Source organism: Melozone crissalis, unplaced genomic scaffold (assembly GCF_028551555.1).
Source record: "Melozone crissalis strain CALT ecotype California unplaced genomic scaffold, PUWL_Pcris_2 ptg000016l_1, whole genome shotgun sequence".
Classification (NCBI taxonomy): Eukaryota; Metazoa; Chordata; class Aves; order Passeriformes; family Passerellidae; genus Melozone; species Melozone crissalis.
The window spans coordinates 45,230,828-45,253,794 of NW_026535794.1; the positions used below are offsets into that span (position 1 = coordinate 45,230,828).

General features: G+C 39.2%; 1 protein-coding gene across 6 annotated transcripts in view; it reads left to right on the forward strand.

The window, feature by feature from the left end:
- Positions 1-20,817, forward strand: part of MYRIP (myosin VIIA and Rab interacting protein) — a 204,593-nt gene extending 183,776 nt beyond the window's left edge. For 4 of the 6 annotated variants that reach the window (XM_054273385.1, XM_054273384.1, XM_054273388.1 and 1 more), the window contains 7 exons: positions 5,904-5,966; positions 11,716-11,910; positions 15,658-15,819; positions 17,443-17,547; positions 17,644-17,704; positions 18,486-18,604; positions 19,293-20,817. In XM_054273385.1, the coding sequence (XP_054129360.1) occupies positions 5,904-5,966; positions 11,716-11,910; positions 15,658-15,819; positions 17,443-17,547; positions 17,644-17,704; positions 18,486-18,604; positions 19,293-19,325 (738 nt within the window). In that variant the 3' untranslated portion in view covers positions 19,326-20,817. The remainder of the gene's footprint in view (positions 1-5,903; positions 5,967-11,715; positions 11,911-15,657; positions 15,820-17,442; positions 17,548-17,643; positions 17,705-18,485; positions 18,605-19,292) is intronic. The other 2 variants (XM_054273386.1, XM_054273389.1) reach the window with 1 other exon arrangement.
- The last annotated feature ends 2,150 nt before the right edge of the window (positions 20,818-22,967 follow it).

Below are 22,967 nucleotides of genomic sequence, written 5' to 3' on the forward strand. Positions count from 1 at the left end.
TAATCCTTTATTTGATTTGGATAAAAAAGTTATCTTCATTAATGGTCACAGTATATACTCTTTTTGTCTATAATAAAGAAACCAGAATACTCCAGTACTCTTCATAGTTTGGAATTCAGTGGAAGTGGCAGGGAAACCTTCTCCAGGTGTAGAGAAACAAGCACCCTGCTTTCATTCTTATTCTTGGCAAGTCTTTCAGTTGTCCTTAAAGGTACTTTTAAATCATCTGATATGTGCCTTCTCTCTGGAACGTTGGCTGGCCAGCATCTTACCAGCAAATACTGAAGATGACAGTGTATAAAACCAGCTGGGGCTGTGGCAGTCTAAAATACAGACATACCCAAACTCATAAAAGATGCAATAACTTTAGGATGAGTAAATGTCATGTGAAAGACAAGCATAAGAGAACCTATTTTCAGGCAACCAATGATTTTAGATGCTTTCAAATCCAGAAGTCCCAATATGCTTTCTCTTTAAAAATCCTGATTGTTGGAAAATGCACATTTTACAGATCTTTCAGTCCATCACTCACCACTATTGGTCAGAGACAGCCTCCTGAGCTGGGCATCAGGTTTCAAATTAAATATACAGAAGCATTAGTTCAGCATTGTAGGGGCGATGGGTGGTAGGATGGTCGGGACAGATGGAGACGAGAGATCTCCAAAGTCATGTCTTGGAACTTGGGCTTTATTGCCAAGGGCCTGGGTGCAGGGCCCTGCTGGGAGCCAGCCACAGCTTGGAGCAGGCCCCAAAGAGGAGCCCAAAAGAGTGAGAGAGCAAGAGAGAGTGAGCAAAGAATAAGAGCTAAATGAAAAGAGGACAGAAGAAGAGTAAAAGAAGATGAAGTTCCTGTTACAATACAATACATTTTCTTCTGCGCTGAATATTATAATTCTCACTAACCAATCTAGTACAAGATACAAATCCTATAGCATTTACATGCAGCCTATAAGAATCATTACATTACTATACTGTGTTACATTTTAAACCCTAAAAACTGCTCTGTGGACCACTTCTGCCAAGCTAGTAGGGTCTGCTCTGACCCTTGGACCTGTCTGCAAGCAGAGGGTATTGTTCCATCAAAAGGGGATTACCTTCAGTGGCTATACTGTTGTTTTCCTGTTGTTCAGTAACTAAGGGATCTCAAAGCTTGCTTTCATTTCAATCTTGCTTATAGTTTCCATATACTCAAAATCTTTTGCCAGGCAATCATATTTATAAGGGTTTTGTGTTTCATCTTCCCCAACACTGCGCCATTAAAATGAGAGCTGGAGTGCCTAGATTCTGCTTTTTGTTCCTGAACATAAATACTATACTTTAGCCATCTTGCTTTTATTTTAGCCATGCTGCTTGTCTTTCTTGGTCTTTAATCTTCTGTTCTCATAAGCTTATTCTGGAGCACTTCAGCAGCTTTAAATTGCTGGGAATTTTTAGTTCTTGTACACCTGACCATAGGATAAGACTCAAAAACATGTATTGTTTTTGAATCATTGGAAATTAGGTACCTGGTGCTTGGCTGACCTTCACCTGTCTGCACCTTTAAAAACCAGGACTTCTGTTTTAATTAGAATTTAAATAGAAACAGGGAATCTCATGTAATCACACATTGAGCTGATGCTTTTAAAAGGATATTTAGTATATTATTATCTGAAGCAGTGGTAGAAGTGGTGTCCTTCATGGAGAGTTAGCTGAAGTTGATTGGCATTTATGGATTCTCAGTTCTCGCTTCAGATTGAGGTTTTGAATTGTATGTCTGCCTTTAAGATGCAAATTTGAATATGATGACCTTTGAGTTAATTATTTAGTTCATCTGAGATACCTGAGGACTTAAGTCGGTATTAATTAACACAAGTTAATTTTGGGACTTAGACTTAAATCTTCTTAGATTTTCAGCACCTTCATTTTCATTATCCCTCAGTTTGTGATTGCCTAAAATGGTCTTGTGGAGATTCACAGCTCTCATTTTAAAACAAACATAATCCTGCAGCAGGCTTGTTTTTTATGGAAAGTATTTTGTGCTTCTTAAGCTACAGAAGTAATTAATGGTCTTTCTGGGGTATTCAGAGCCCTGAAAAGTCCACTTGTCTTATTTGTGCAGTGAAAGGCCATGGTTTTCACCAAAAGCCGTGTTTAGGGCAGAGTTGGATTTCAGCCCCTCTAAACTTCAGGTGTGAGCAAACCAAAATTAAAATTGTACAACTGTTGTCTTAGTGAAACATCTTTTAGTAGCGCAATGATTTGCACAATTCTTTCTGTCTTGCTCTTTTTTTTTTGATCGATTGGTTAGTTTTTGCTTTATTCCACCAAACCCTAAATGAATGCCTAAAGAAAAAAAGCAAAATGTAAATTCTCTTTGAAGTATCTTAATGGCACTGATCCTGAGAGTGGCAAGCATGATAAATGGAATGTGTTTAGTTCACAGTCTCCTCCATCCATTCTCCTTCTCTTTTAATGCTTTCATGAAGATAAATTGACTGGGTCTTTATTTCGTGGTATATCCCAGAATTACATTCTAGAAGGCTATTTTGGCCGGTTGCAATTTGAATGCAGTCTATCCCTGTGACCACTTTATCAGAAACTATGGAGATTATGTTAAAAAACAGATTAGCCCCTGCCATTTTTTCAAACATAGCATGAAAATTGAAATAGTTGTTAAAACCTTACTTGTGTTTTTTGTCACCTTCTACTTAGCGCTACAACTTTCTTAAGATATACCAATGAGCAAGCGAGTTAAATTTCCATAGTAATGTGGAGTTTCCCTCCTCTTTGCATTAGCTTGATGCAATGTGCTACGTGCTTAAGGAATTTCTTTAAATCCCTTTATGCATTTACTTCTGCTCAGAGAATCTTACAACCAAGGCTTAGTAACTTTGTTTAAATCCTGTTGTTGTCTGTTGCCATTACTACATTGCCATTACTGCAATTACTACATGCCATTACTACAATAGCTCTTCTCTGAATGACAGCCTCTAAGTGAGTTTGTTAAGTAGCACAGTGGGATCATGTTTCCTAAGTCAAACCTCCCAAATCTCTTGACAGTATGAATAACAGCATAAATCATCTTTTCATTAAATATTTATGCTTCCATCCTCTGGAAAAATTTTATTCTTCTTAGGTTTTAAAAAGCTTTATTTTGGGGAAAGCATGAACTATGAATAACATTTTCATGTTGGTTTTTGCCAGAGGCCTATTTCCTTTGTTTCAAGAATACATCTTGCTTTTTTCACCAGGTAAATTAGCACTGCCCAACTGCTGGCATAATGAGATTGAGACTTGTTAGAAAATCTGCCTGGCTTCTGTCTTTTTAGCAAGAAGAATAGCCGGTAGCTGTGCATGTGGGTGCATGTTCCTGCAGAAGAGAGGGCCAGCTCCCTGGTGTGTGTGCTGGTGGCTGTGCCTTGGAGGGGGTGGCCAGGGCTCAGTAAGGGAGGTCAGGCAAGTGTGGGGCTCACTGGACACAGTCACTGGAGAGACCTTTGCTCACAGCCTTGATGGAGCTGGAGAATGTCACTGGACATGCACATGCCAGTGAATCCCTCCTGTACAGCACAGACCTGTTGAAGCATCACGGCACGGATGTCTGGGAGGCTGACACAGCAGTGCTGGAATACCAAGAGCCTGTGTCTCCTGGTGGCTGGGCTTCTTGAGGCATTTGTGCTGGTGCAGGCACTGTCCTCACAGAAGATGGTGTCATAGTGTTTGTGATCATTATCTTGCAACAGTTGCAAGATAATACATGAATTCCTGAGTATTTTGGCTGGTGTCTTGGTTCAGGAAGGGGTTTATAGGAAACTGCCATCCAGCTTCATATGCCTAAAAGCTTTAGAAGTAAAAGTTTACTCTCTGAATAAAAGTTTCTAAAGGAGAACCAGTGGATCACTTTGGCCAGAAAACACAACAGCGTAAGTACAGTAGCTTACTAAATTGCTGCCATTATGGTAGTAATACTGAACACTGCAGTACAGTGATATCTTCCTGGGTTAACAGCTTGGAAGTTATTTTTGTGTCTGTTGTATCACAGTTTTTTGTGCAAGATGCTCAGATTAATTCTCGTGTTTTCATAGATCATTGCTTTTAAAATTATGTTAATTATCTGGGCAGTTTCCCAAAGTCCAGGATTGAAAACTGAATGTGGACAGCATTGTAAAAAGTGATCTTTAAGGTTTATGAACTGCAGATAATCTATGCACAGGATTTTCAATGACAGCAGAGAAAAAAAATTGGGTTACGGAAGATGAAAAGCAGTATGAGACAATAATCTTCACATTGGGCTAATGGATCCAAAGTTTTAAGTTCTCAGTTTATCAAAGCAGTCAAGTATATGTTCAGCTTTAAACTGAGGTTTAAGTGGTTTGCTGGACAAAATTCCCATTCAAGGTGTTTCTCCAATGTATTTGCTATTATTAGTCAGTCTTTAGTATGAAATATCAAGCTGATCCTAAGTTTATTTTGTCAAAATGTGAGTCTTCTGTTTCAAGCATCAAGACTATGAACATTTATTTTTTAAAGTTTCCAAAGCAAGAAGGGTTGTTTGTGTACCTCCAATTCTGACACTTCCTGGGCTCAGTACAGTTGTGTAAATATGGATGTAGATAGACCATCTGAGATATCTTAGAGTGTCCCACAGGGCCTTAAGCTGCTAGTCCAGAAGAAATGTGAATCTCCCAGGTCCATGTCATATCAGACAGTATTGTTTCAAAATCCTCACACACTCCAAGCTGTTTCAAATTGTACTTTGTCTACTGGTGTTTAAGCAACTGAATCAAAGCTCTGTTGGATCTACTGGTGAAGGGCAGTAGAGGTGACACTTCAGCTGCCTTCACATGGGGAATGCAGAAACTTTGTAAACAGCTTTTTTCTTATAGTCTCAGTTCTGACTCCTGCCTACATGCTCACCCAAGCCAGCTCTTGTAGTGTGCATGCAAGGGGAATCTCCTCCAGTTCTGTCCTTGCCAAAGATTTATTTACTTAGGGAGAAAATGTCCAAGCTATTCTACAGATACAGTTGCAGAAAAGCAGTGAACATTAGTGTAAGCTGCTGGAACAAAATAGTGGGAAAAGAGACTATTTTTTACTACCATTTTGTCTTCTTTTGTAAGCTGCCTCAAGACTGGGAAGTGAAAACTGAGGTCTTTCAGATCTAGCTGAAAGAGTTTCAGGGAAATGCTACTCCTCAGCTGGAAGATACTTCTGTCACAGCACAGCCAGCAGGGCAGCTGTGGTTTAGTCATTACTTCACAGCAAAACCAGCCAGTTCAGTTTAAGCAGGCCTAAGGAAATTAGGGAGATTGCTGTAAGCCTACGGGCTGGTCACTGGAGACTTGTACTATGAAGGGTTTTACTTGTTTGTTTTGGGACAATGAGTCCAGCACCAAAGAGTAGGAAGTGATTTGGCACAAGACATCTTGCTTAACTTAGCCCAGGTGTTTTTCTCACATGGGCATCTGACTGTGGCATAAGTGAGGTACAGACTCTTTGGTAACTACTGTCCAAATTGCTACCATGTACACTCCAAAAGTGAAGATAGCTGGCTTTTCTTCTTCTTCTTAACACTGCTGCAAAAGTGTTTTTCCATTCCTAGTGACATTTTTTGTGATGGTAGAAATAGTATTTTCCCTCTGATTCATTTTATGAACAATTGTGTGTGATTTGCAATTTCTGTCTCAATGAAGTCTATTGGTCTAAATCTCATAAATAAGATTAAATTAGGCATTGCTTTATTTTAAATATTTTAGTAATAAATGTAAAATTGAAATTTTATGCTATTTTAATCTTGGTAGTTTCTTTACCCTTGCTGTTTATTCTAAACTTCCCTGTAAGTCTGAACCTGTATAGTTGTTAACCTCTGTAGCTGTTAATATAATTTTTCTGCCTTTTTATTTAACTGCTTTCCCACTATCTAGGAAAAACAAAAGGCTATTGATCTTCATTTAAAGCTGCAGTTTTTATCCACTGTATTGCAGCAGGTGAGAAAGCTTTGTTTTGTTTGTGTCTTCTTACATCTCTTATGTAGTAAGAGATGCATTAACGTGATATTGAGGGTTTCCACATTTATCAATCAACATTCTTAAACCCAAAATGTTTTCTTGGATATATCAGACCTGAAAAATCATACCTTTTGGCCACAATCAATAATCAGTGCAGAAAATTATTTTATAATCACAGTTAACATGTGGAGCAGACTGGCTCCCTTGTTTGGCCTTGTGATGAAAATTTGGTTTTGTCAGTAAAGAAGAACAGAAGACAAAGATAAGGTGTATGAACTTTCTATTCTCATGTACTCACCTATATTAAGAAATTTGGAAGGAAGTTTTACTGGCCATAGTGGTCTTCAAAAATCTTTCTAAGTTCTCAATTTAAAAAATAATTAAAACCCTTAATTCATTGTACAGTTTCCACAGTAAGTAGATATTTTCTCACTTTGCTGCTAGTGACTGTTGCTTATGATTCTTTTAGGCAGAAAGAGGCTTTTATATTCTGTGCTATTTAAATCTCAGCTTATGAGGATCACGAATTAAAAAATATTTTCATTATATTCCCTGAGCAAATATATGCTTATATTTTAAAATACGTGTTATTTTTAGTATGTCATACATCATTCTCTCAGTTGTAAAATAAGAATCATTTTTTTGTGTTAGAAGTTGATGCTTAATTTAGCAGGACACTTCTCCTCTCATTTTTTTCCTTGCTCTTAATTTTTTCCTATGAGTTTTAATCATCTTTTAATTATCTTAATTTTATTTAGTAAAATATCAATGGTAACATTAAAGAAAAGGTGTTTTTACAGTTGTGAAATGTCATCAGTATGTGTCCATTGTATATCACAATCCTGTGTGGATTTTAAGATGGAAATATTTTCATTTCCAACTTCTCCTATAATATTTCACCTCTTGGAAAATAACTTCCATTCTCATTATTAGAGGCAACTTGTCTCTAGAAATAAGGCATTAAATAGTAATAAGCATAACAACTGTAACTATACTAGGACAGTGGACTGAATTAGTAAAATGTAATATTCAGCATTACCTAGCACAGTCAAAAAGAGAGACTTTATTTCTCTGTGTTATACTTTGGAGACTATCAGTAGAATAATAGCTCTCAGCCTGTAAGATAATTTGGCTTTCTTTTTCTAAAGGAGTGCCCATAAATGAAGATATTGATGATAAAGGTTAAGGCAGGTAGTCTTAAACTTGAAGAGAAGAATAATTCTTTGATATCACAGATTACCATGGTATACTTGTCTGCCATCAAACAGCCAGGCAAAATTTAGCCTTTTTTTCCCCACAGTTTTCATGGTAATGAGTGGTTAGGGCTCACTGTTGGGCCAACGATCTTTTGAAGGTCAGGGTTGACAACTGCCACAGATAGTTGGGCATTGATGGCTCTTTTCTTCCCACACTGTGACTTGTGTCCCAGATTTCACTAGCCTGTGAAGGACTTTCATTGGGCTTTTCAGGGCCTTCTCAAAACTCTACAATGAACTCCCATAGGGTGGGGAGATGAAGGAGACAGGTTTGAGGTTTGATTTTGTTTTCACCCAGCTTGAATTCAGTCAGGTTACTCTGAAAGGATGAGTTAATCAGTAGCAAAGCAAAACTTATCTTCTCCCCAGCTCCCCTTAACTCCCTATAAATCCCTATAAAAAGAGGGATATCGACTGTGACTCAGTGCATGATATAACGCCTTGACACTGGAGCTAAAAATGATTGCACCACTAGTCATCAAGGATGTGGTCAATAATGCCAGGACTACTAGTGATGGAAAGGTGTTCTTGCTCTACTTCTTGATCTAGCTGTTGATGTCACTGTTCTCTGTTGAATTGCAGGTCACCTCCTTCCATGGTCTTTAAAAAAGCCCAATGATGGCATCGTAGTGGCAGGAGAAAAGAAAACAATAATGGCTGAGTACAATAGGCAGAATAAAATAGTGCTAGTGATAGAGAACTGAACTATTTTAAGAGCATCAAAAATAAAAGTCATAATGTTCATGCAAAGGAAAAGATGTGAAAATGTCACAGGCTGCTGAGATGCATACAAACACTTAAAGCTCACCTGCTGTTAGCAGTTTGGGTACTTAATATTGCTTCAGTTTTATCATCCTGTTTTCCTTCTCTTACATGTGCAAGAATGCAAATACTGGTCTATAAAGCACTTCCCAGTGTAGGATGCTTGAGTTAAACAACACAGGAAATATTGTCAGCATCAACAGGGAAAGGAAAGGAAAGGAAAGGAAAGGAAAGGAAAGGAAAGGAAAGGAAAGGAAAGGAAAAAGGAAAGGAAAGGAAAAAGGAAAGGAAAGGAAAGGAAAGGAAAGGAAAGGAAAGGAAAGGAAAGGAAAGGAAAGGAAAGGAAAGGAAAGGAAAGGAAAGGAAAGGAAAGGAGAAAGGGAGACAACAGAAGGAAAGGGAAGTGGCTAACAGTCAGCAAGACCACTTTATCTTTAGACCACTGAAACATAACAGGAATATTTTCCATCTGTAAAGTGGAAAGTATTTGATCTGATATTTCCAAATATCAGTTTTTCAAGATATTTGTTGTATTCAGTGCAAACATGTATGTATGCTTGCATACACACACATTTTTAGCATTTCATTGGTTTTAAGACTCAACCACAAAGAACTCAGAGAAATCAAGAATATTCTTTTGACTGTGTCCTTAACATTTGGCAACCATGGGTGTTAATTATCATAAAAAAGATAAATGCATGTTTTCCTCATTCCGTTAGATGCTTAGTCTCACATTTAATAAAAAAAATAAAAATTCTTATAACTCTTAGAAACATTCATACTTGGTCTGCTGCATGGATTTGATTTGGGAGTGGTGGGGTTAATTCAGAAGTAGGGTAGCATAGCTGAAATCCGAATGCATCCCAGAGTTTCAAGGAGAATGGTTGCACTTAGCTTTCCTGTGCTGGATATTTGTACCAGAGATTGCTTTCTACATCTACCACATCCATATTAGTTCTCTGACTTGCTTGACAAGACAACATTCTGTGTCATGGCATGACAGCTGTCCCTGTGAGTCACTTAGAGGTGTAAGCAATGACCTTTCCTGCAAGGGCAAGATAAATCAGATAGCCAAGAGGTGTTTGGAGCAATTTGAAATCCACCTACCAGGATGATCTTGATGTTTCTGTGTCTGTGAATTTCAGGTAATTTTTATATGGTCTTGTAAATGCTCAGTTTGACATGGGTGGTCAGGGAAGGGAGAGATTTGTGAAGTACTAAAACCCTGCAATTAATTTTTTTTTAAAATTTATTTTGGGTTTTTCCCATTACATATGTTAAATAATTATATCTAGAGTACCTTACCATATTTTCAAACTGACCATTTTGGAACATAATCTGTTTTAACAGCTTTGGATAATTGCTCAAAAGGAGGGTAAAACATACAGAAAATCATTAACTGAGTATCCAGCTTTTTACAAATCACATTTCTGCACTAATGGAGGATTAGAGTGGACATTTGGAAGCATTTTTTCACTGTGAGGTTGCTCAAACATTGGCTTCCTAGAGAGGTGGTTAGTGCCCAACCCTGTCAGTGTCTAAGAAACATATGGACAATGTCCTTTAAGGACATGCTTTAACTTTTGGTCAGCCCTGAACTAGTCAGGTAGCTGGACTAAGTGAGCATTCATCACCTTGCAAAAGAAAAGTTATTCTATTCTATTCTATTCTATTCTATTCTATTCTATTCTTTCCTGTTGAACTACTTTTCCCCTATCCATTACCTATTAAGAAGCTAGGGTATTTTTCACTCAAAATCTTGATTTCACAAAGGTATCTATCACAGACAACTTTACCTGGAAAACAGAAAAAATATTTTATAGGAATTGGTCTGTTAAAAAGGCCAATAGGGATTATCATATTGTGGTATAAAAATAACTTTTTCTAATTTAATTTAATCTTTTTTTTGAAATTGATCATTAACTACAAAGGATAATAAAAAATTTAAGAAATAATGAACACTAAAGTGAGGCTACAGTTCTTGAAATGGAAAACATACATCATTGAATATGACGAAGAATATACAGTGTCTGGCCTTCTCCCTTTTTTGTTCACTACTCACAGAATATAAGAACTAGGTACTTGTAGAAGTAAATAATACAAGAAAGTAGCATTGATTTTTCTCTTCTTTCCTATAAAATTATTGATCTGATTTTAACCTAATTGGCACTTGTGAAAATAAATGGAGTAAAACTAGTAGGCTTTTCATGGGGTTCAAGTATTTGTTCTCAGTAAGAGTCCCAGGCCTGCTTGTCTGGGGCTGTGTTGACTGTCCTAACAAGCTAAAGATCGAGTGCTGTAGCATACTGTACTTACTTTGTTCTTCTTCTCTTTAATCTCTCATTCTAATTATTTCTTGTAATTCAGATGAGTAATAGTGCTAAAGATGCCTTAATGTATTGATACACAACAATTGAGCATGTACTGCTAAAAACGTAGCTTTTCAGTAGAAGTCTTGCCTAACATAAGAATGGACAGCTGATTAAAGGAAAGAAATAATGAAACTAGGTTTCCAATTTACCCCATCAGAAATTGTGGGAATTAAAAGAACATTATTTCTCCTGTATCCTGCCTATAGACATTTTTAATGAGTTATACTCTCCAGTACCATAGACTTTACTGTATAGAATCCAAAGACTGTCCATTTCCTCAGTACTGATCTGCAGATACTTTGTTTGTGAGAAAATTTAAAGACAGGTGAGCCCCTAATTCACATGCATAAATACTTGCAGGTTTGAGGAATTAATTAAATTTTGGTTTAAATTTTTCCACACTTTCTTTTAGGCAAAGCAGCTGTAAAGGTATTGCACATATATTCAGTGACAGTAATTTTATTGGATTCAACAAGCTTTGGCTCAGTCTCCAAGCTGTATAGTTTGGATGTTGAGCTTGGTGCTTGAAGGTACATCTGGTGAAATTTTTTTCCTTCATCAGAGGAAGGTCCTGAAGCTTAAAGCTATGTGAGAATCATAAGAATCAGGACAGTTAATTACAAATTACAAGTAAGGAACATTGATAAAAAGGTTTTCAGCTGTTTTTAAAAAATCTATAAAACTGCATGCTTTTCCTTGTATTTGATATAATTTATTCCATATTAAAAAAGAGGTAAATTGAAATTAAAAAAAAGTAAAAGGATACAAGTGTTTGCACAATTATAGTCAATCTTTGTTTATTTGGGATGATCATTTAGTTCATAGTAATCATTTTAGTAAAATGCTATCCTTACAGGGCTGCTGAAGATTGCTTTTCCATGTTTGCATCCACAATGAAATGGCTCTTGTGGATACAGACATAGATGATTGCATATCTCTTTGCCAGTATCCAAAAAGGAAAATTGTGTTTTAAACATGTTTAAAACACTTTTGCAAAACCAGCTTCATGTAGCTCATGTAGAGTTTAAAGCTGGATCTTATGTGCTCCTTTGGGATAAGATTTGGATCATCCCTCCAGTAGAATTCTGTTGTAGAAGAATTGCATGTGTACGTTACTTTGCATGCTGTAGCAGTGTGGTATGTGAGAAATGGAAAGAGGAAAAGGCAAAACAATTCCAGTTCCATTACATGGTTCTTGAAGTGTCTGTTTGCAGCAGAGAGCCATGGATATGGTTTTAGCATGGCTAAAGCTGTGGCTAGTAGAAGGTGATTTATATCTTACCCCTCTATGTTAATTTAATGCTGTTCTTTTCTCTGTCTGTTCTTGTAACAAAATAGAAGTACTCTGCTGTCTCTCTCTGCAACATATCTACAGAAGTCCTGAAAGTCATCAATGCCACTGAAGAGCTGATAGCAGAATCCACCGATCCCTGTGACTTCCCAGACGACGTTCAGGGCAGAGGGAGAGGAGCCCTCCCACTGGGCACAGATCCTGTCAGACTTGATGAGCAGCTCACCACGCTGGAAGAAAATGTAAGGAGATGAATCAGCATGTGAAAGAGTGACATGTGTGTGTGAGTGCACCTGTTTGTGTGCACCAACTGGAAAGGGAAAGCACACGGGGCAGCAGCAGTGGATGTTCAAAATTAATTTGGGGTTTTTAAACAAATACACCAATAGAAAAAAAATGGTGTTTCAACAGTGCTTAAAACTGTGTCAGTGGGGGGTTTTTAATATGTACTCTAAATATAGAGGGGAGGAGGAATTGGATGCTTTGGGGTTTAGAAGCTCTATATCAAAAGCTCATTTATGCCCTCGCCTCTATGGCAGTGTGACTGTGCCACACCTGGCTGCAACCACACATCTCCCAGTCTCAGCACCACCTCATCGTTACTCCAAGGACAGGTGGAAAAAGCATTATTTCTCCAGTCACACAGAGAAGTGGAAAAGCTCTTCCTCCCCCCTACATCTCCAGCACACCGTGCTGAACACCCTGGAAGCTGGAGCTGCCTCCTGTACTGCTAGAAAGAGCAGGCTGGAGAATCTGAATTAAATAAACATTTGTTTGGTGACATCCAAGTCATCCATCCTTTTTCATGAATACCTGTAATCTGCAGGGGAAAGTACAATGCTGAATCATAGAAGGAAGTCACTACTCATTGAAAATTTTTGTGAATCCAATTAATGGAGTTGGTAGACTTCTAACTTTCTCTTCTTCCCACATTTAAGTGCTCTTTCCCTTCATTAGGAGCTCTTAAAATCTCATAGGAATCTGCACTGTCCCATTATATCATCCTGATCAATTCAAGAAAATAAATCCTCGTTTTCTTTAGCCCCAAGAAAATTTTCAGACAGAATCTTCTCTTAGAGGATAAAATCAGTTTGCTCCACAGAAACACATTTCCACAGCAGCCCCAGATTAAGAACTGGGTGGAAGATACTCTGTGGCACTAAAAGCCAGTCCTGGCACTGGACTCCCTCATGAAATAGTAAAGTATCCTAAAGGTCCAAACACCACAGAATTCATCTGGTAGGGGAGTGAATATAGAATAAAAATCCAAGTGCATGCTGGGCCACATCTTCAAAAGAACTAAGAAATTCTGCAGGACAAAGAGCAATTTGGGGAAATCTGGTCCTACATGTTTTTTTCTGTGGAGAACTATGTTGTAAACTATCTAAGGTGCATGTTTTGTTTTTTTCCCCAATTGCACTTTGATAATCCCTCCCAGCAATGTGGAGCTTTGGCATCTGTGGTGCTGTGGCCTCAAATCATTCATTTGGGCCGAGCATTTCTGACTGAGCAGACACTGGACACAGAGGCAGAGCATTTCTTGCTTTGCCTTTGCCCTCACTGCAGCATTTCTGCTTTAGCTTCTCCCATTTCTCTGCAGAATTCACAAGGTATCCAGGACAGCCTTGCTGTGTCCCCACAGAACGTCTTTCTCTGTGCCACACAGGACATGAAGTAGATGACAAAAACTTCACAGTTTGAAGGTTTCACCATTACACTCCATGGTAAAGAGCCTTTAGAAATCCAGGAAACCATAAATTTTCCCATTACAGCTGGGGCCATATCTACATGAACCACATCCTCTTTGCAGCAACTTCTGCACCCAGAGGATCTGGGTGTTTATAAACACTTTGTTCATTTTTGCTCTCTCTAGCCTTTTGAAGACTGTGCATGCAACAATGTGGAGAACGTAGGGCCATCTGTACCAGCAAAAGGTTGGGGTTTTGTGGAAGTTGTGCATACCTAAATGACAGTAAAATAAGTCTCCACAATCTAAATATGAATGTATGAATAAGGACATAATTTAGGGTAGACCTGCAAGGACACCATTGCTGTTTGGAGTGTAACAATTGTCCAGGTGAAGGGAACATTCTTTAGAAAAATATTTTCTTTAGCTCCAGCTGGAAAATGTTCATTAACATTTCACAAATGTAGGGGCTGATTGAGTTACAGAAACACTGATGACCTTTCTTTCCCACATTTTTCTATCAGTCCCATTTTCTTTAGATTTTCTTCCCCTTCTTGAAAATAACATCTTACTGTACAGAGATTTTTGCCACAGCACTTAAAATGCATCTTTTCTTTAACTTTCTAAAGATGCTGCTGTTCAAAATGTTTTATTTCTTCTTTCTTTAAGCTTTTAGATGTGACAGGGAAATCTAAAAAAAACTGTCTTTTAATCTGAACTGGCTGCAGTATGTCATACTTAAAAGATGTATCATTTAAATGAACAGTAAGAATAATTAAACCACGCTAAAGCAGCAGCATTTCTATTTAAATCATCATGTTGACTTTATGGACCACCTGTATCCCCAGGTACCTCAGCAGAAATTTTACATTAGATCACCTATTTCTTTTTGGTATGTTTTTCAGAGATTTCATGCCTGCAGTTAGAAAGTGTTCTTACAAGATGTGGTTTGTACAGATGTAGTGATTTTGTTTCTTAGCAAAGTCACGTGCTTGGAAAAAACCTATCTACAACTGACACAAAGAAAAAAGAAAACTATTTCAAGCAATTAAGAAACAATAATGAAATAGAAAAGGAATAAAAAGTAAAAAAATTCAATCTGGTCATTCTCTACCATTTTGATCCATGAAGTCACAGCATTACCATAAATTATTTGAATATCTCTTATGTCAAAGGACTGAATGATCCAGGAATTGTAGGCAGATATAATGACTGGAGTAAAAGATGTATGAAATGAAGGTATTAGCTCAAAGATCTGCTTCAGATCCTGTTTGCTTGCCCTTTGTACCGTGAAGTCAGCCACGGCCATGTTTAATTCATGCTAGGTTTGTAACAACCTGGTCTTTACTACTATTGCAATGGGGGAAATCAGAATATGTATTTCATTTCCACTGTGCTGTTACCAGCCTCATGGAAACAAGTCTCTTGGCTAAGGAGTAAATGGGCAGAAAGAGCAGTATTTTCATGTGGTTCTGCACAATTTTAAGCTCAGATGTCAAAAGCTAATGCTTGAAAATTAGCCTCTTCTATACACCAGTGACCTCCATGTACCTTAGGAGGTTTGTGAAATAAAGGAAACTATAACACACAGTGTATGACTAATTACTGCTCTGAAGGGCTGAATGGGAAATGAAACCTTTAGCTGTAGTTATAAATACCAGAGGTGAGCCAAAATTGTAAGAGTTTTTCATTTTTAGGGAAGAACTCTGAATTACAAAGTCAATAATTCTCTCTTATGTGGCCCAAAGAAGCCTCAAAGGCCAAGGAGGTGGGAAGGTTTTGCCTGCTGCCTGTTTGGGTGAGAGCGGGATGGGATGGAAAATCGTCATACATATAAGCACATTTACTCCATAGGAAGTTAATAACTATTTGCTGCTGAACAGTTATTCATGCAGTTTTTACTGCCAGAAGGCATCAAGTGGGTTAAAGAAACACAGCTTTATATGAGGTGTGATCTGTTGCCTTCCCTTTGTGGACTTAGGGTATTATGCGATTGAATGTCAATAATAAAAAAGCAATCTTTTCAACTTTTTTCTTCACTAATCAATCTGGAACAAATCTGGTTTGGAATATCATTGAGCTCCTATGAAATCTGTAATGCAGCCACCTCATTTGTCCCTTCTCTTTGTGGATGTGTGTTTTTCAGATTATTTCCCCATGACTTTCCTCTGCCAGGTAAATCTCCCTGTGGTGGGCTAGCAAGCAGGGAAGTTTGCAGGCATGATGGAGAATGCAGTCTGCTCAAACCTGCATGCCCACAAACCAGGAATCACTGACACCTGTCCTCACCTTGGCCCTGCAGGTGTACCTGACAGCCAGCACCGTGTATGGGCTGGAGGGGCAGCTGAACAACCTGGAGGATGCCGCACGCAAGATCAACAGCGTTACTGAGGAATCTGAGCTGGCCGATCTGGAGGATCAGGTGGCCACAGCAGCTGCCCAGGTTCATCATGCAGAGCTTCAGGTGAGGACAGCAGCTCCTCTCCACCTGCAGGTTTCACACTGCCTTGCCTAACACCCACCTCAGCATACGCACTTTGAATATTCTTCTGTACTGCCATAGTCTGGTGATCAAAGGATGCTGACTGCATCACAAGCTGGGCAGAGCGTTAACTGAGCTGTGTAACTCAGCCCAGCCAGATGTACTGTATCTCTTTATTTCTTCCCTCAGCTTGCTTTTGGAGATGGCACTGCAGAGCCTCTTACTGCAGTACTAATGCTGGACTGCTCCTTGCTGCCAGGCAGTTCCCATGGTGCGCTGTGTCATGTGTGTGGCCCGGGTCAGACAGCAAATAGAGTCTGAGGCAGTTTGTCTAATCAGCACTTTCCAAAAGATGCCACTGTTGGCAGCTTTCTACCAGCAAAGGCCAACAGCAGCCACAGGCTGAGCCAAGGGCAGAGCCTAGGGCTTGCATGCCTACCATGGGATTTAGGTGCTAAGCAGCACACATCCCAGCCAAAGGCAAGAACTCTTGTGCACGGTGATCTAGCACCACTCTAGCAGGCTCCAGAAAGGCTGGGGCTCACAACACATCACAATCTGGTGCTAAAAGCTGAACAAGATAATGCTGCCAGTCCTCAAAGGGCTGACACTGCTTGCAGCTCACTGCCCAGTCTGTACCCAGCAAGATGCCCTGACATGACTCTGTCAGGATTTAATGGCAAGTACCTGGTGATTTTACTTAGTGGAGGCATGCTCAACTCAGGACTGAGCAAAGATCTGAGAGCCTGACATGTCTCTGATGTCCGAAGTGCTTGGCAAACTGGCAGTGGTGTTTTTCTGGCTTTGGTCACTATTTTAGGGTAAATCTGTTAATGGGGGTGAGAGAGAGGAGGAGAGAGGCCTAAACTATGCAAAGAGGCCGATGGAAGATCTTCTGCAGAGTGAAGCCAACTGTGGCTTCTGGAGTCATTGTGAATCAGTTGTTGGGTTATATATCTGACTTCTCTGACTCTTCTTTTGTGAATACTTGTCTCCACTACTCTCAATATCAGACTATTTTTCCCTGGCAATTTGTTTTCCATTCAGTATTTTTATATAGTGTATGCCTGCCTTTATGCATGCTTGTGTTTAATATGCATATACATTTGAACTATAAATATTTAAGAGAAATGTTTAGATTTTGTGACAGAGGATGTACTTTGCACGTGTATGAAATTAGTTTTGAGTTAGGAAATGTGTCCCACAAAGTCATTGTTTGAATGTAGCCCTTTAAAAACACATCTTGAATGAATTTGGGATTATGCAGCTAAAGGTAATCGGGAGATAGCAGATGCAGGTTTTCTCTCCTCCTTTCTTTTTTTCCTCAAAAGGAGTAAAATGCCTCTTCCTTAGAGTCACAAGGTAGGTTGGATTGTTCTTTTACTCCATCTTTACTAACAAATTGTGTCCCTTTTAATGTCAGGACTAAAGAATGCAGGAAAGTGTCAGAATTGCTGAAGAAGTTAGCCATCTGTTTATATTTTCTTATTAAAGAGGATTTTACTGGGGGAGGGTTATTATTTCAGTAGTGGCATCCACAGTAATTTTAAAACTTCTTTTCCCCCCTCCCCATCTGTCTGTCTCTCTCTTTTCTTTTCTTTGAAGATTTCAGATATTGAGAGCAGAATATCAGCTCTCACTGTTGCAGGCTTGAACGTGGCTCCCTGTGTTCGCCTGACAAGGAAACGGGATCAAAAGCAAACAAACCAGGTGCCAGAACATTATGTAGTATTCAAAAAATACATTGGGGAAATCTTGCCTCTTTCTCTATAATGGAATTGAGTAATGCATGTATGTTGTTTACAGATGCATACAATAGACACATCAAGACAGCAGAGGAGAAAGCTTCCAGCTCCACCAATAAAAGGTGCGCCTCAAGTGTTCTGTAAATGAGAGGGACTCTCTTTGTAAGATTCAATAGAATATACAGGTCAGCAAAGTAGGGAAAAGTTCAAGTCACGAAATGAACAGAGAAAGCCTAATAGACTGTCCCATCCTCCTCATTTTCCATGTACTTGCATTTTATAAAATACCCCTTTGTCACATTTAAAAACATCACCACTTTCTCTTCAGTGAAAGTTGTGACAGTGACAAGTAAACAAGAGCAGAGGCAGAAGGCTGGAAAAAGCAAATGAGGAATGCTGAATACTTGCCCTGCAAGAGGGGGGCTGCTGCTGCAGCATGGCTGGGCACCCCATAGCGTGGCTGCCACCCTCCACAACACACCACTTCCTTAAAGTGTGTGTTTGCTGATTTCAGTCTGTATTAATGGCTCAGCAATATTCCTGGTATGTCAGAGGATGGCTGTGAAATGTCTTTATAAAATCAAGTGACTTTTTTCTTTCATGATTTTTTGTGGATTTTGGCCCTTTTTTGGGGGGTTTTTAACTCTGCAGTGCATTATCTCTGAAAATTCTATGGTTTTGTTCACTGCACTATTCTTTTGTAATTCCACTGGTTGACATGGCCTCAAACTTTAATTTATCTGGAGTACCACAGCCTGCTGGTTTTAATTTAAATTAAATCCAACTTTTCTCATACATCTTAGGGGAAGTTTTATCTCTCTAGAAACTGTGACTCTTCAGAAGTATTTTTATATCTGCTTCAATCTCTTATGTGAAAAATCTCCCCTTTTGTATTTTTCCCAGGTGAAAAAATAGATGGCTCTCCAGTTACCACTGTCAGAACGTTTAACAGAAACTTCATGCTTCAAGGATCTCTAACACAAAGAACTAAAGAAAGGAAAAGCACTGCCAAGGACTTAATGGTAAACAAATATTTTTAAAACTCTGTTAAGATCATTCAAATAGAGAGATAGCAGTATCTGAGTAGGCAGCTGTATTTCAGTACCTTCAGAAATCTTCTCTTGATAGTTTGAGAAAAAAAATAGTAGAGACTGCTGAGGCAACTCTTGAACAAATATGACTAGTGTCCTGGAAGACGTCTGACTATATACTATAGAATAGCAGCTCCTGAATGTCAGCTTGTGATAATGTAGCCTGGCTGCCAGGTCTACAGGAACGTGCTACCCATATTTTTTAAAGAATAAATAAATTAGTTATGCCCTGCGTTTCAGACTTCTGAACCAGACCCTCACAGAACCAGCTGTGCATTGTAACTTGGCAGGTGAGAGTCACCTTGAATTTCACTAATTGCTGAGAAATGTTCAGAGGTTATCTAAGTTGAATTTAAGGGGTAGACAGGTCACACATTGGCTCTGCAGGATTTGAACAAAGAGGTTTCACTCAGGACACCCAGGACAGCTGTCAGTCATTTCTTCTGCAGCAGCCATAGAGGGATAAGGGAAAAAGCTGACTGTCCCAAAGCCGTCTGCCACAGGACATGTGGGAAACATGTGAGGAGGTGAGAAGGGAAAGGACCCAGCTGTGTTCTTCAGCAGGTTTGTTTAGTTCTTCACTCATGGTTTTCTTCTTTCCTGTCCCTCTCTGTTCTAGGAACCTGCTATAGGATCTGCTGTGATGTACTAAATGTACTCTTCCCTACTGCCAATAACACACTGCCTAAGGCTGTACACTAGAGTGCCTTTTCTTAACAGCCATTGTGTATGTCCAGCTGAAAATGGACCCTCAAGAACCCACAGAGCCTCAGTTATAGGGCTTCATTTGGATACCTCACTGAGAAAGCTGTCCAAGTCTTCAGCATTGTGGTCCGCTACAAGAAACTCTGCCTTAAAGTTCTCAGAGGACTCTAGACAGGATGCTATATTTCAAAAGCAAGGCTCCACATTTTAAGATGCACTTTTCTCCCTATCGATTGTACTAAAGTATGTAGTCTTTAAACTGCAGTATGTTTTTGTACACTCAATCAGTCATAATTATAGGCCAATTAATCTGCCAAAGCAGACCTGTGATCCATATTTGCTGGCCTCTTACTATTCATGTGGGCATCTGTCTTGTCGAGCAATAAGAACAACTCTGTGCAGTGTGTGCTGCTTTTCAGCTGCGTGGAGGGAGAGGAGAATTTGTGTACCTCACTCTGCTCCCAGGGAGTCAGTGGAAGTCTTGGGAGAATTGGTAGGAGGAGGAAGAATTCTCTGTTCTCTGAGAGTACATCTTGCAGATTGAATGTTCCAGCTCCATAGCTAGGGATATTGCTCTAGGCAGCAGGGGGGTCATGCTGAACCAGGAACTGGTGTCTACACTTGTGGAGCAGATGTCTGCTGAGTTGGGATCCCAGTGTCTGGAAACATCTGAACACTGTTAAAGAAACCAACACCTTCATATGTCTTGTTCTTGGCAGCATTGTCCACTTGGTGGTGGCCAACCATGCTGCAATTCAGAATAAATTGTGCCCAAACCTTTAAGATTGGAAAAAAGAGGTGAAAGTGTTGGGGATCTCTGCTGACTGACTGGTGGTTGAGGGGTGGCTGCAGCTTGCAAGAGATTCCTTTCTGATGTTTACTGGTGTTTTTGAGAAGGAGGCAAATGTAGCCCAGACATCAGCTCCTATACTAATCTGGAGCCACCAGAGAGTAGCTGGGGCCTTTGCTGGTGCCAATGGAGCCCACTGTTACTGGACCACTCTGAATTGGATTGTGAATAGTAATATTATTTCTTTCATTTCTTGAGACCCTTAACAGGTGAGTCAAACTAGAAGGCCATTTGGCAGATGCCCAGGAGAGAGGATGCTGTTTACAGGGTGTCTCTCTCACCCTTTTGTGGGAGAACATTGCAAATCTGTGCTTTTTTTTGCTCTGAAGAATACAAAGAAGGTAGTCAGAGGAGGTGATAAGCCAGTGAATCCCTTACCTTCCACACCAGTTGCAGAGCAGGTACCCAGGTGCAGATGGGGTTGATGTGAAATGTGCTACGAAGGAAAGCACGGGCTGGCAAGTTCCCCTCAGCATTAAGGACTGCTGAGCTCTCCCAAGAGCTGTGGGTGCCAGGAAGGAGGAGTTCCTTCATTCCCTGGGCTCCCAGTGAACACCCACAAGCAGAGCGCCACCTGTTACCTGCCACGCTACATGTTACCTGCCACGCAGCAGGCAGGCAGTTCCCTGGGACACGAGGCCATGAAATGTCTGTGGCTGGGCAAATTCCTGCAAAACTGGGCAAATTTCCTGACTAGGCTGGATTTAGGGCGGTGAGTGGGGAAAACAAGTAATGGCTGGATGGGTTGATTGGAAAGACGGTGCCAGTTGCAAATCTGCCATCCACATTTGACATCTAGCTTGTCAGTACTCTGATGTCCAACTGCATGTGAGGAACCCTTGGAATAAATACAACCATCTTCCCACTTAAAATACATAAGTGTTACTCCATTCCTTCAAGGAATTTTCATCTGCCCAAGATCTGACCCAATGTCTTCATTCTGGGTGAAATTAGGCCTTCTTTTACTCTCACACAATACTAGTTCTCTGAAATTGGTTTGCACAGATGTGAGGGAAGAATTTGGCCCACTCTGTTTAATATATAAATATATATATAAAACAAATAGATTTTATTTATATATGCAATCCAGAAAAGGAAATTAAACAGAGTAGGATGCCTAGTAATTTTTTTTGTTTTTCAGTCTGCTCCTCCATTGACTGTTCTTGTGTATGTATACAATACATTCCCAGGTTCTGGTTTATGCAGGTATGCGTGTTATGAAATGTCATTAATGGTGGTTGGTCTGCATATTCGTCTAATAAATAATAACTAATATTGTGTATGTAATATCAATACAGAAATGACTAATTTTAATAGAATAACTCTCTGGCTTTTGTTCTGTTAGTGTGATTTAAACAAGCCAACAAAGTTTGGAGTAGGTTGTTTTCCTTAAGAGGCATGAAAAGCAACTATTATCGTGTTACAATGTTAAAATATTCAGTCTTCTTTGACAGACAAATGTGTACTGTGTAGGCATTGCAAAAAAAAAAAAATCTTAAAAAAAATACCACCTGCTCTCAGCATTTGAATTTTTACAAATGTTTATCGTGCCAAATATGTGCAAAGATATAATTTACTGTTTTAAAAAAATCATAAAAGCATATGTTATAGCACACAAAGAATTATTTTGTCATCAGGTGATTTCAATCTTTAGTGTTAATATTTATATTTAGATTAATTTTTATAAATGAAAATATTTTAATGGGTAAAATGAAGACTATATGACCTATTTGATTAAGTTTGAGTGAATATTAAGCTTGCCTTGTTGTTGTTATCTGCATACTCACCAAGAATTATTGTCAAGAGAAATTATAAAAGAGTAAAAGCGATTTATGAAAAGAATGCCTTTTCAACGACTTGATTCATAAAGAAAAAGAAAAATTTCTTCTCTGTTGTTTGGATTTATGTGCACTTTGGCCTGGAAGCGTGCAGAACTCACAGCCACACACACATGACACCATCACAGCCGGGACACAGGCATCTCCACAGGGGTGCCAGGGTTTGCCGAGAGCAAGGGCACACGCTCGGTTCACACCCCCTCCTCCTCCTCCTCCTCCTCTTCCTCCTCCTCCTCCTCTAGGGCTGGGGTGGGAGGAATCCTGCTAGAAACATGTGCTGGTGAGTCTTCTCCAAACCATCGAGTCTGTTGGCTGAAATACCATCTCAAGCAGTTTCTCAGGCAGAATTTCTTGATCTCTCTCTGGGATTGCTACAAAAACTGAGCAAGAACCCTGCCAATAATCTTGGTCTCGCACTTCCAAAGTTCCTTGCAGTGAATATGGATCAAAATATTTATCAGCATATCTTCTCCACTGTGAAAGCATTAAAATTGGTGTGTTTTAAGTAATAGTTTGGGTCAGCAGCTTTGTTGTATTATTAATGAAAGTAACTCCCTTATTATAATAAAAACCCGTCCTTTCCTGACAGGCCATTTGCAAAAAGAGAAAGAAGGGTTAAAATGTCTGCAATGGTTAATTCAGCCATTATTCAGTTTTAGTAGTAATTCTCACAAAGCACAACTAGAAGTGGAAGTCCATTCAACTTTATCCTTTGCAGAATGATTCATGGCCTGGATTTAACCATCAGTTATTACCTAAGTTGTAAACTATCTTTTTTGTATATGAGCCATAGATAAAACTGTATTATTCCTGCCAATAGTTATTAATCAAGATGAAACACATTGTAAGTAACACTTCTTATAAAAGTAATATAACAAAGGTATATTAACATGAGTAAATA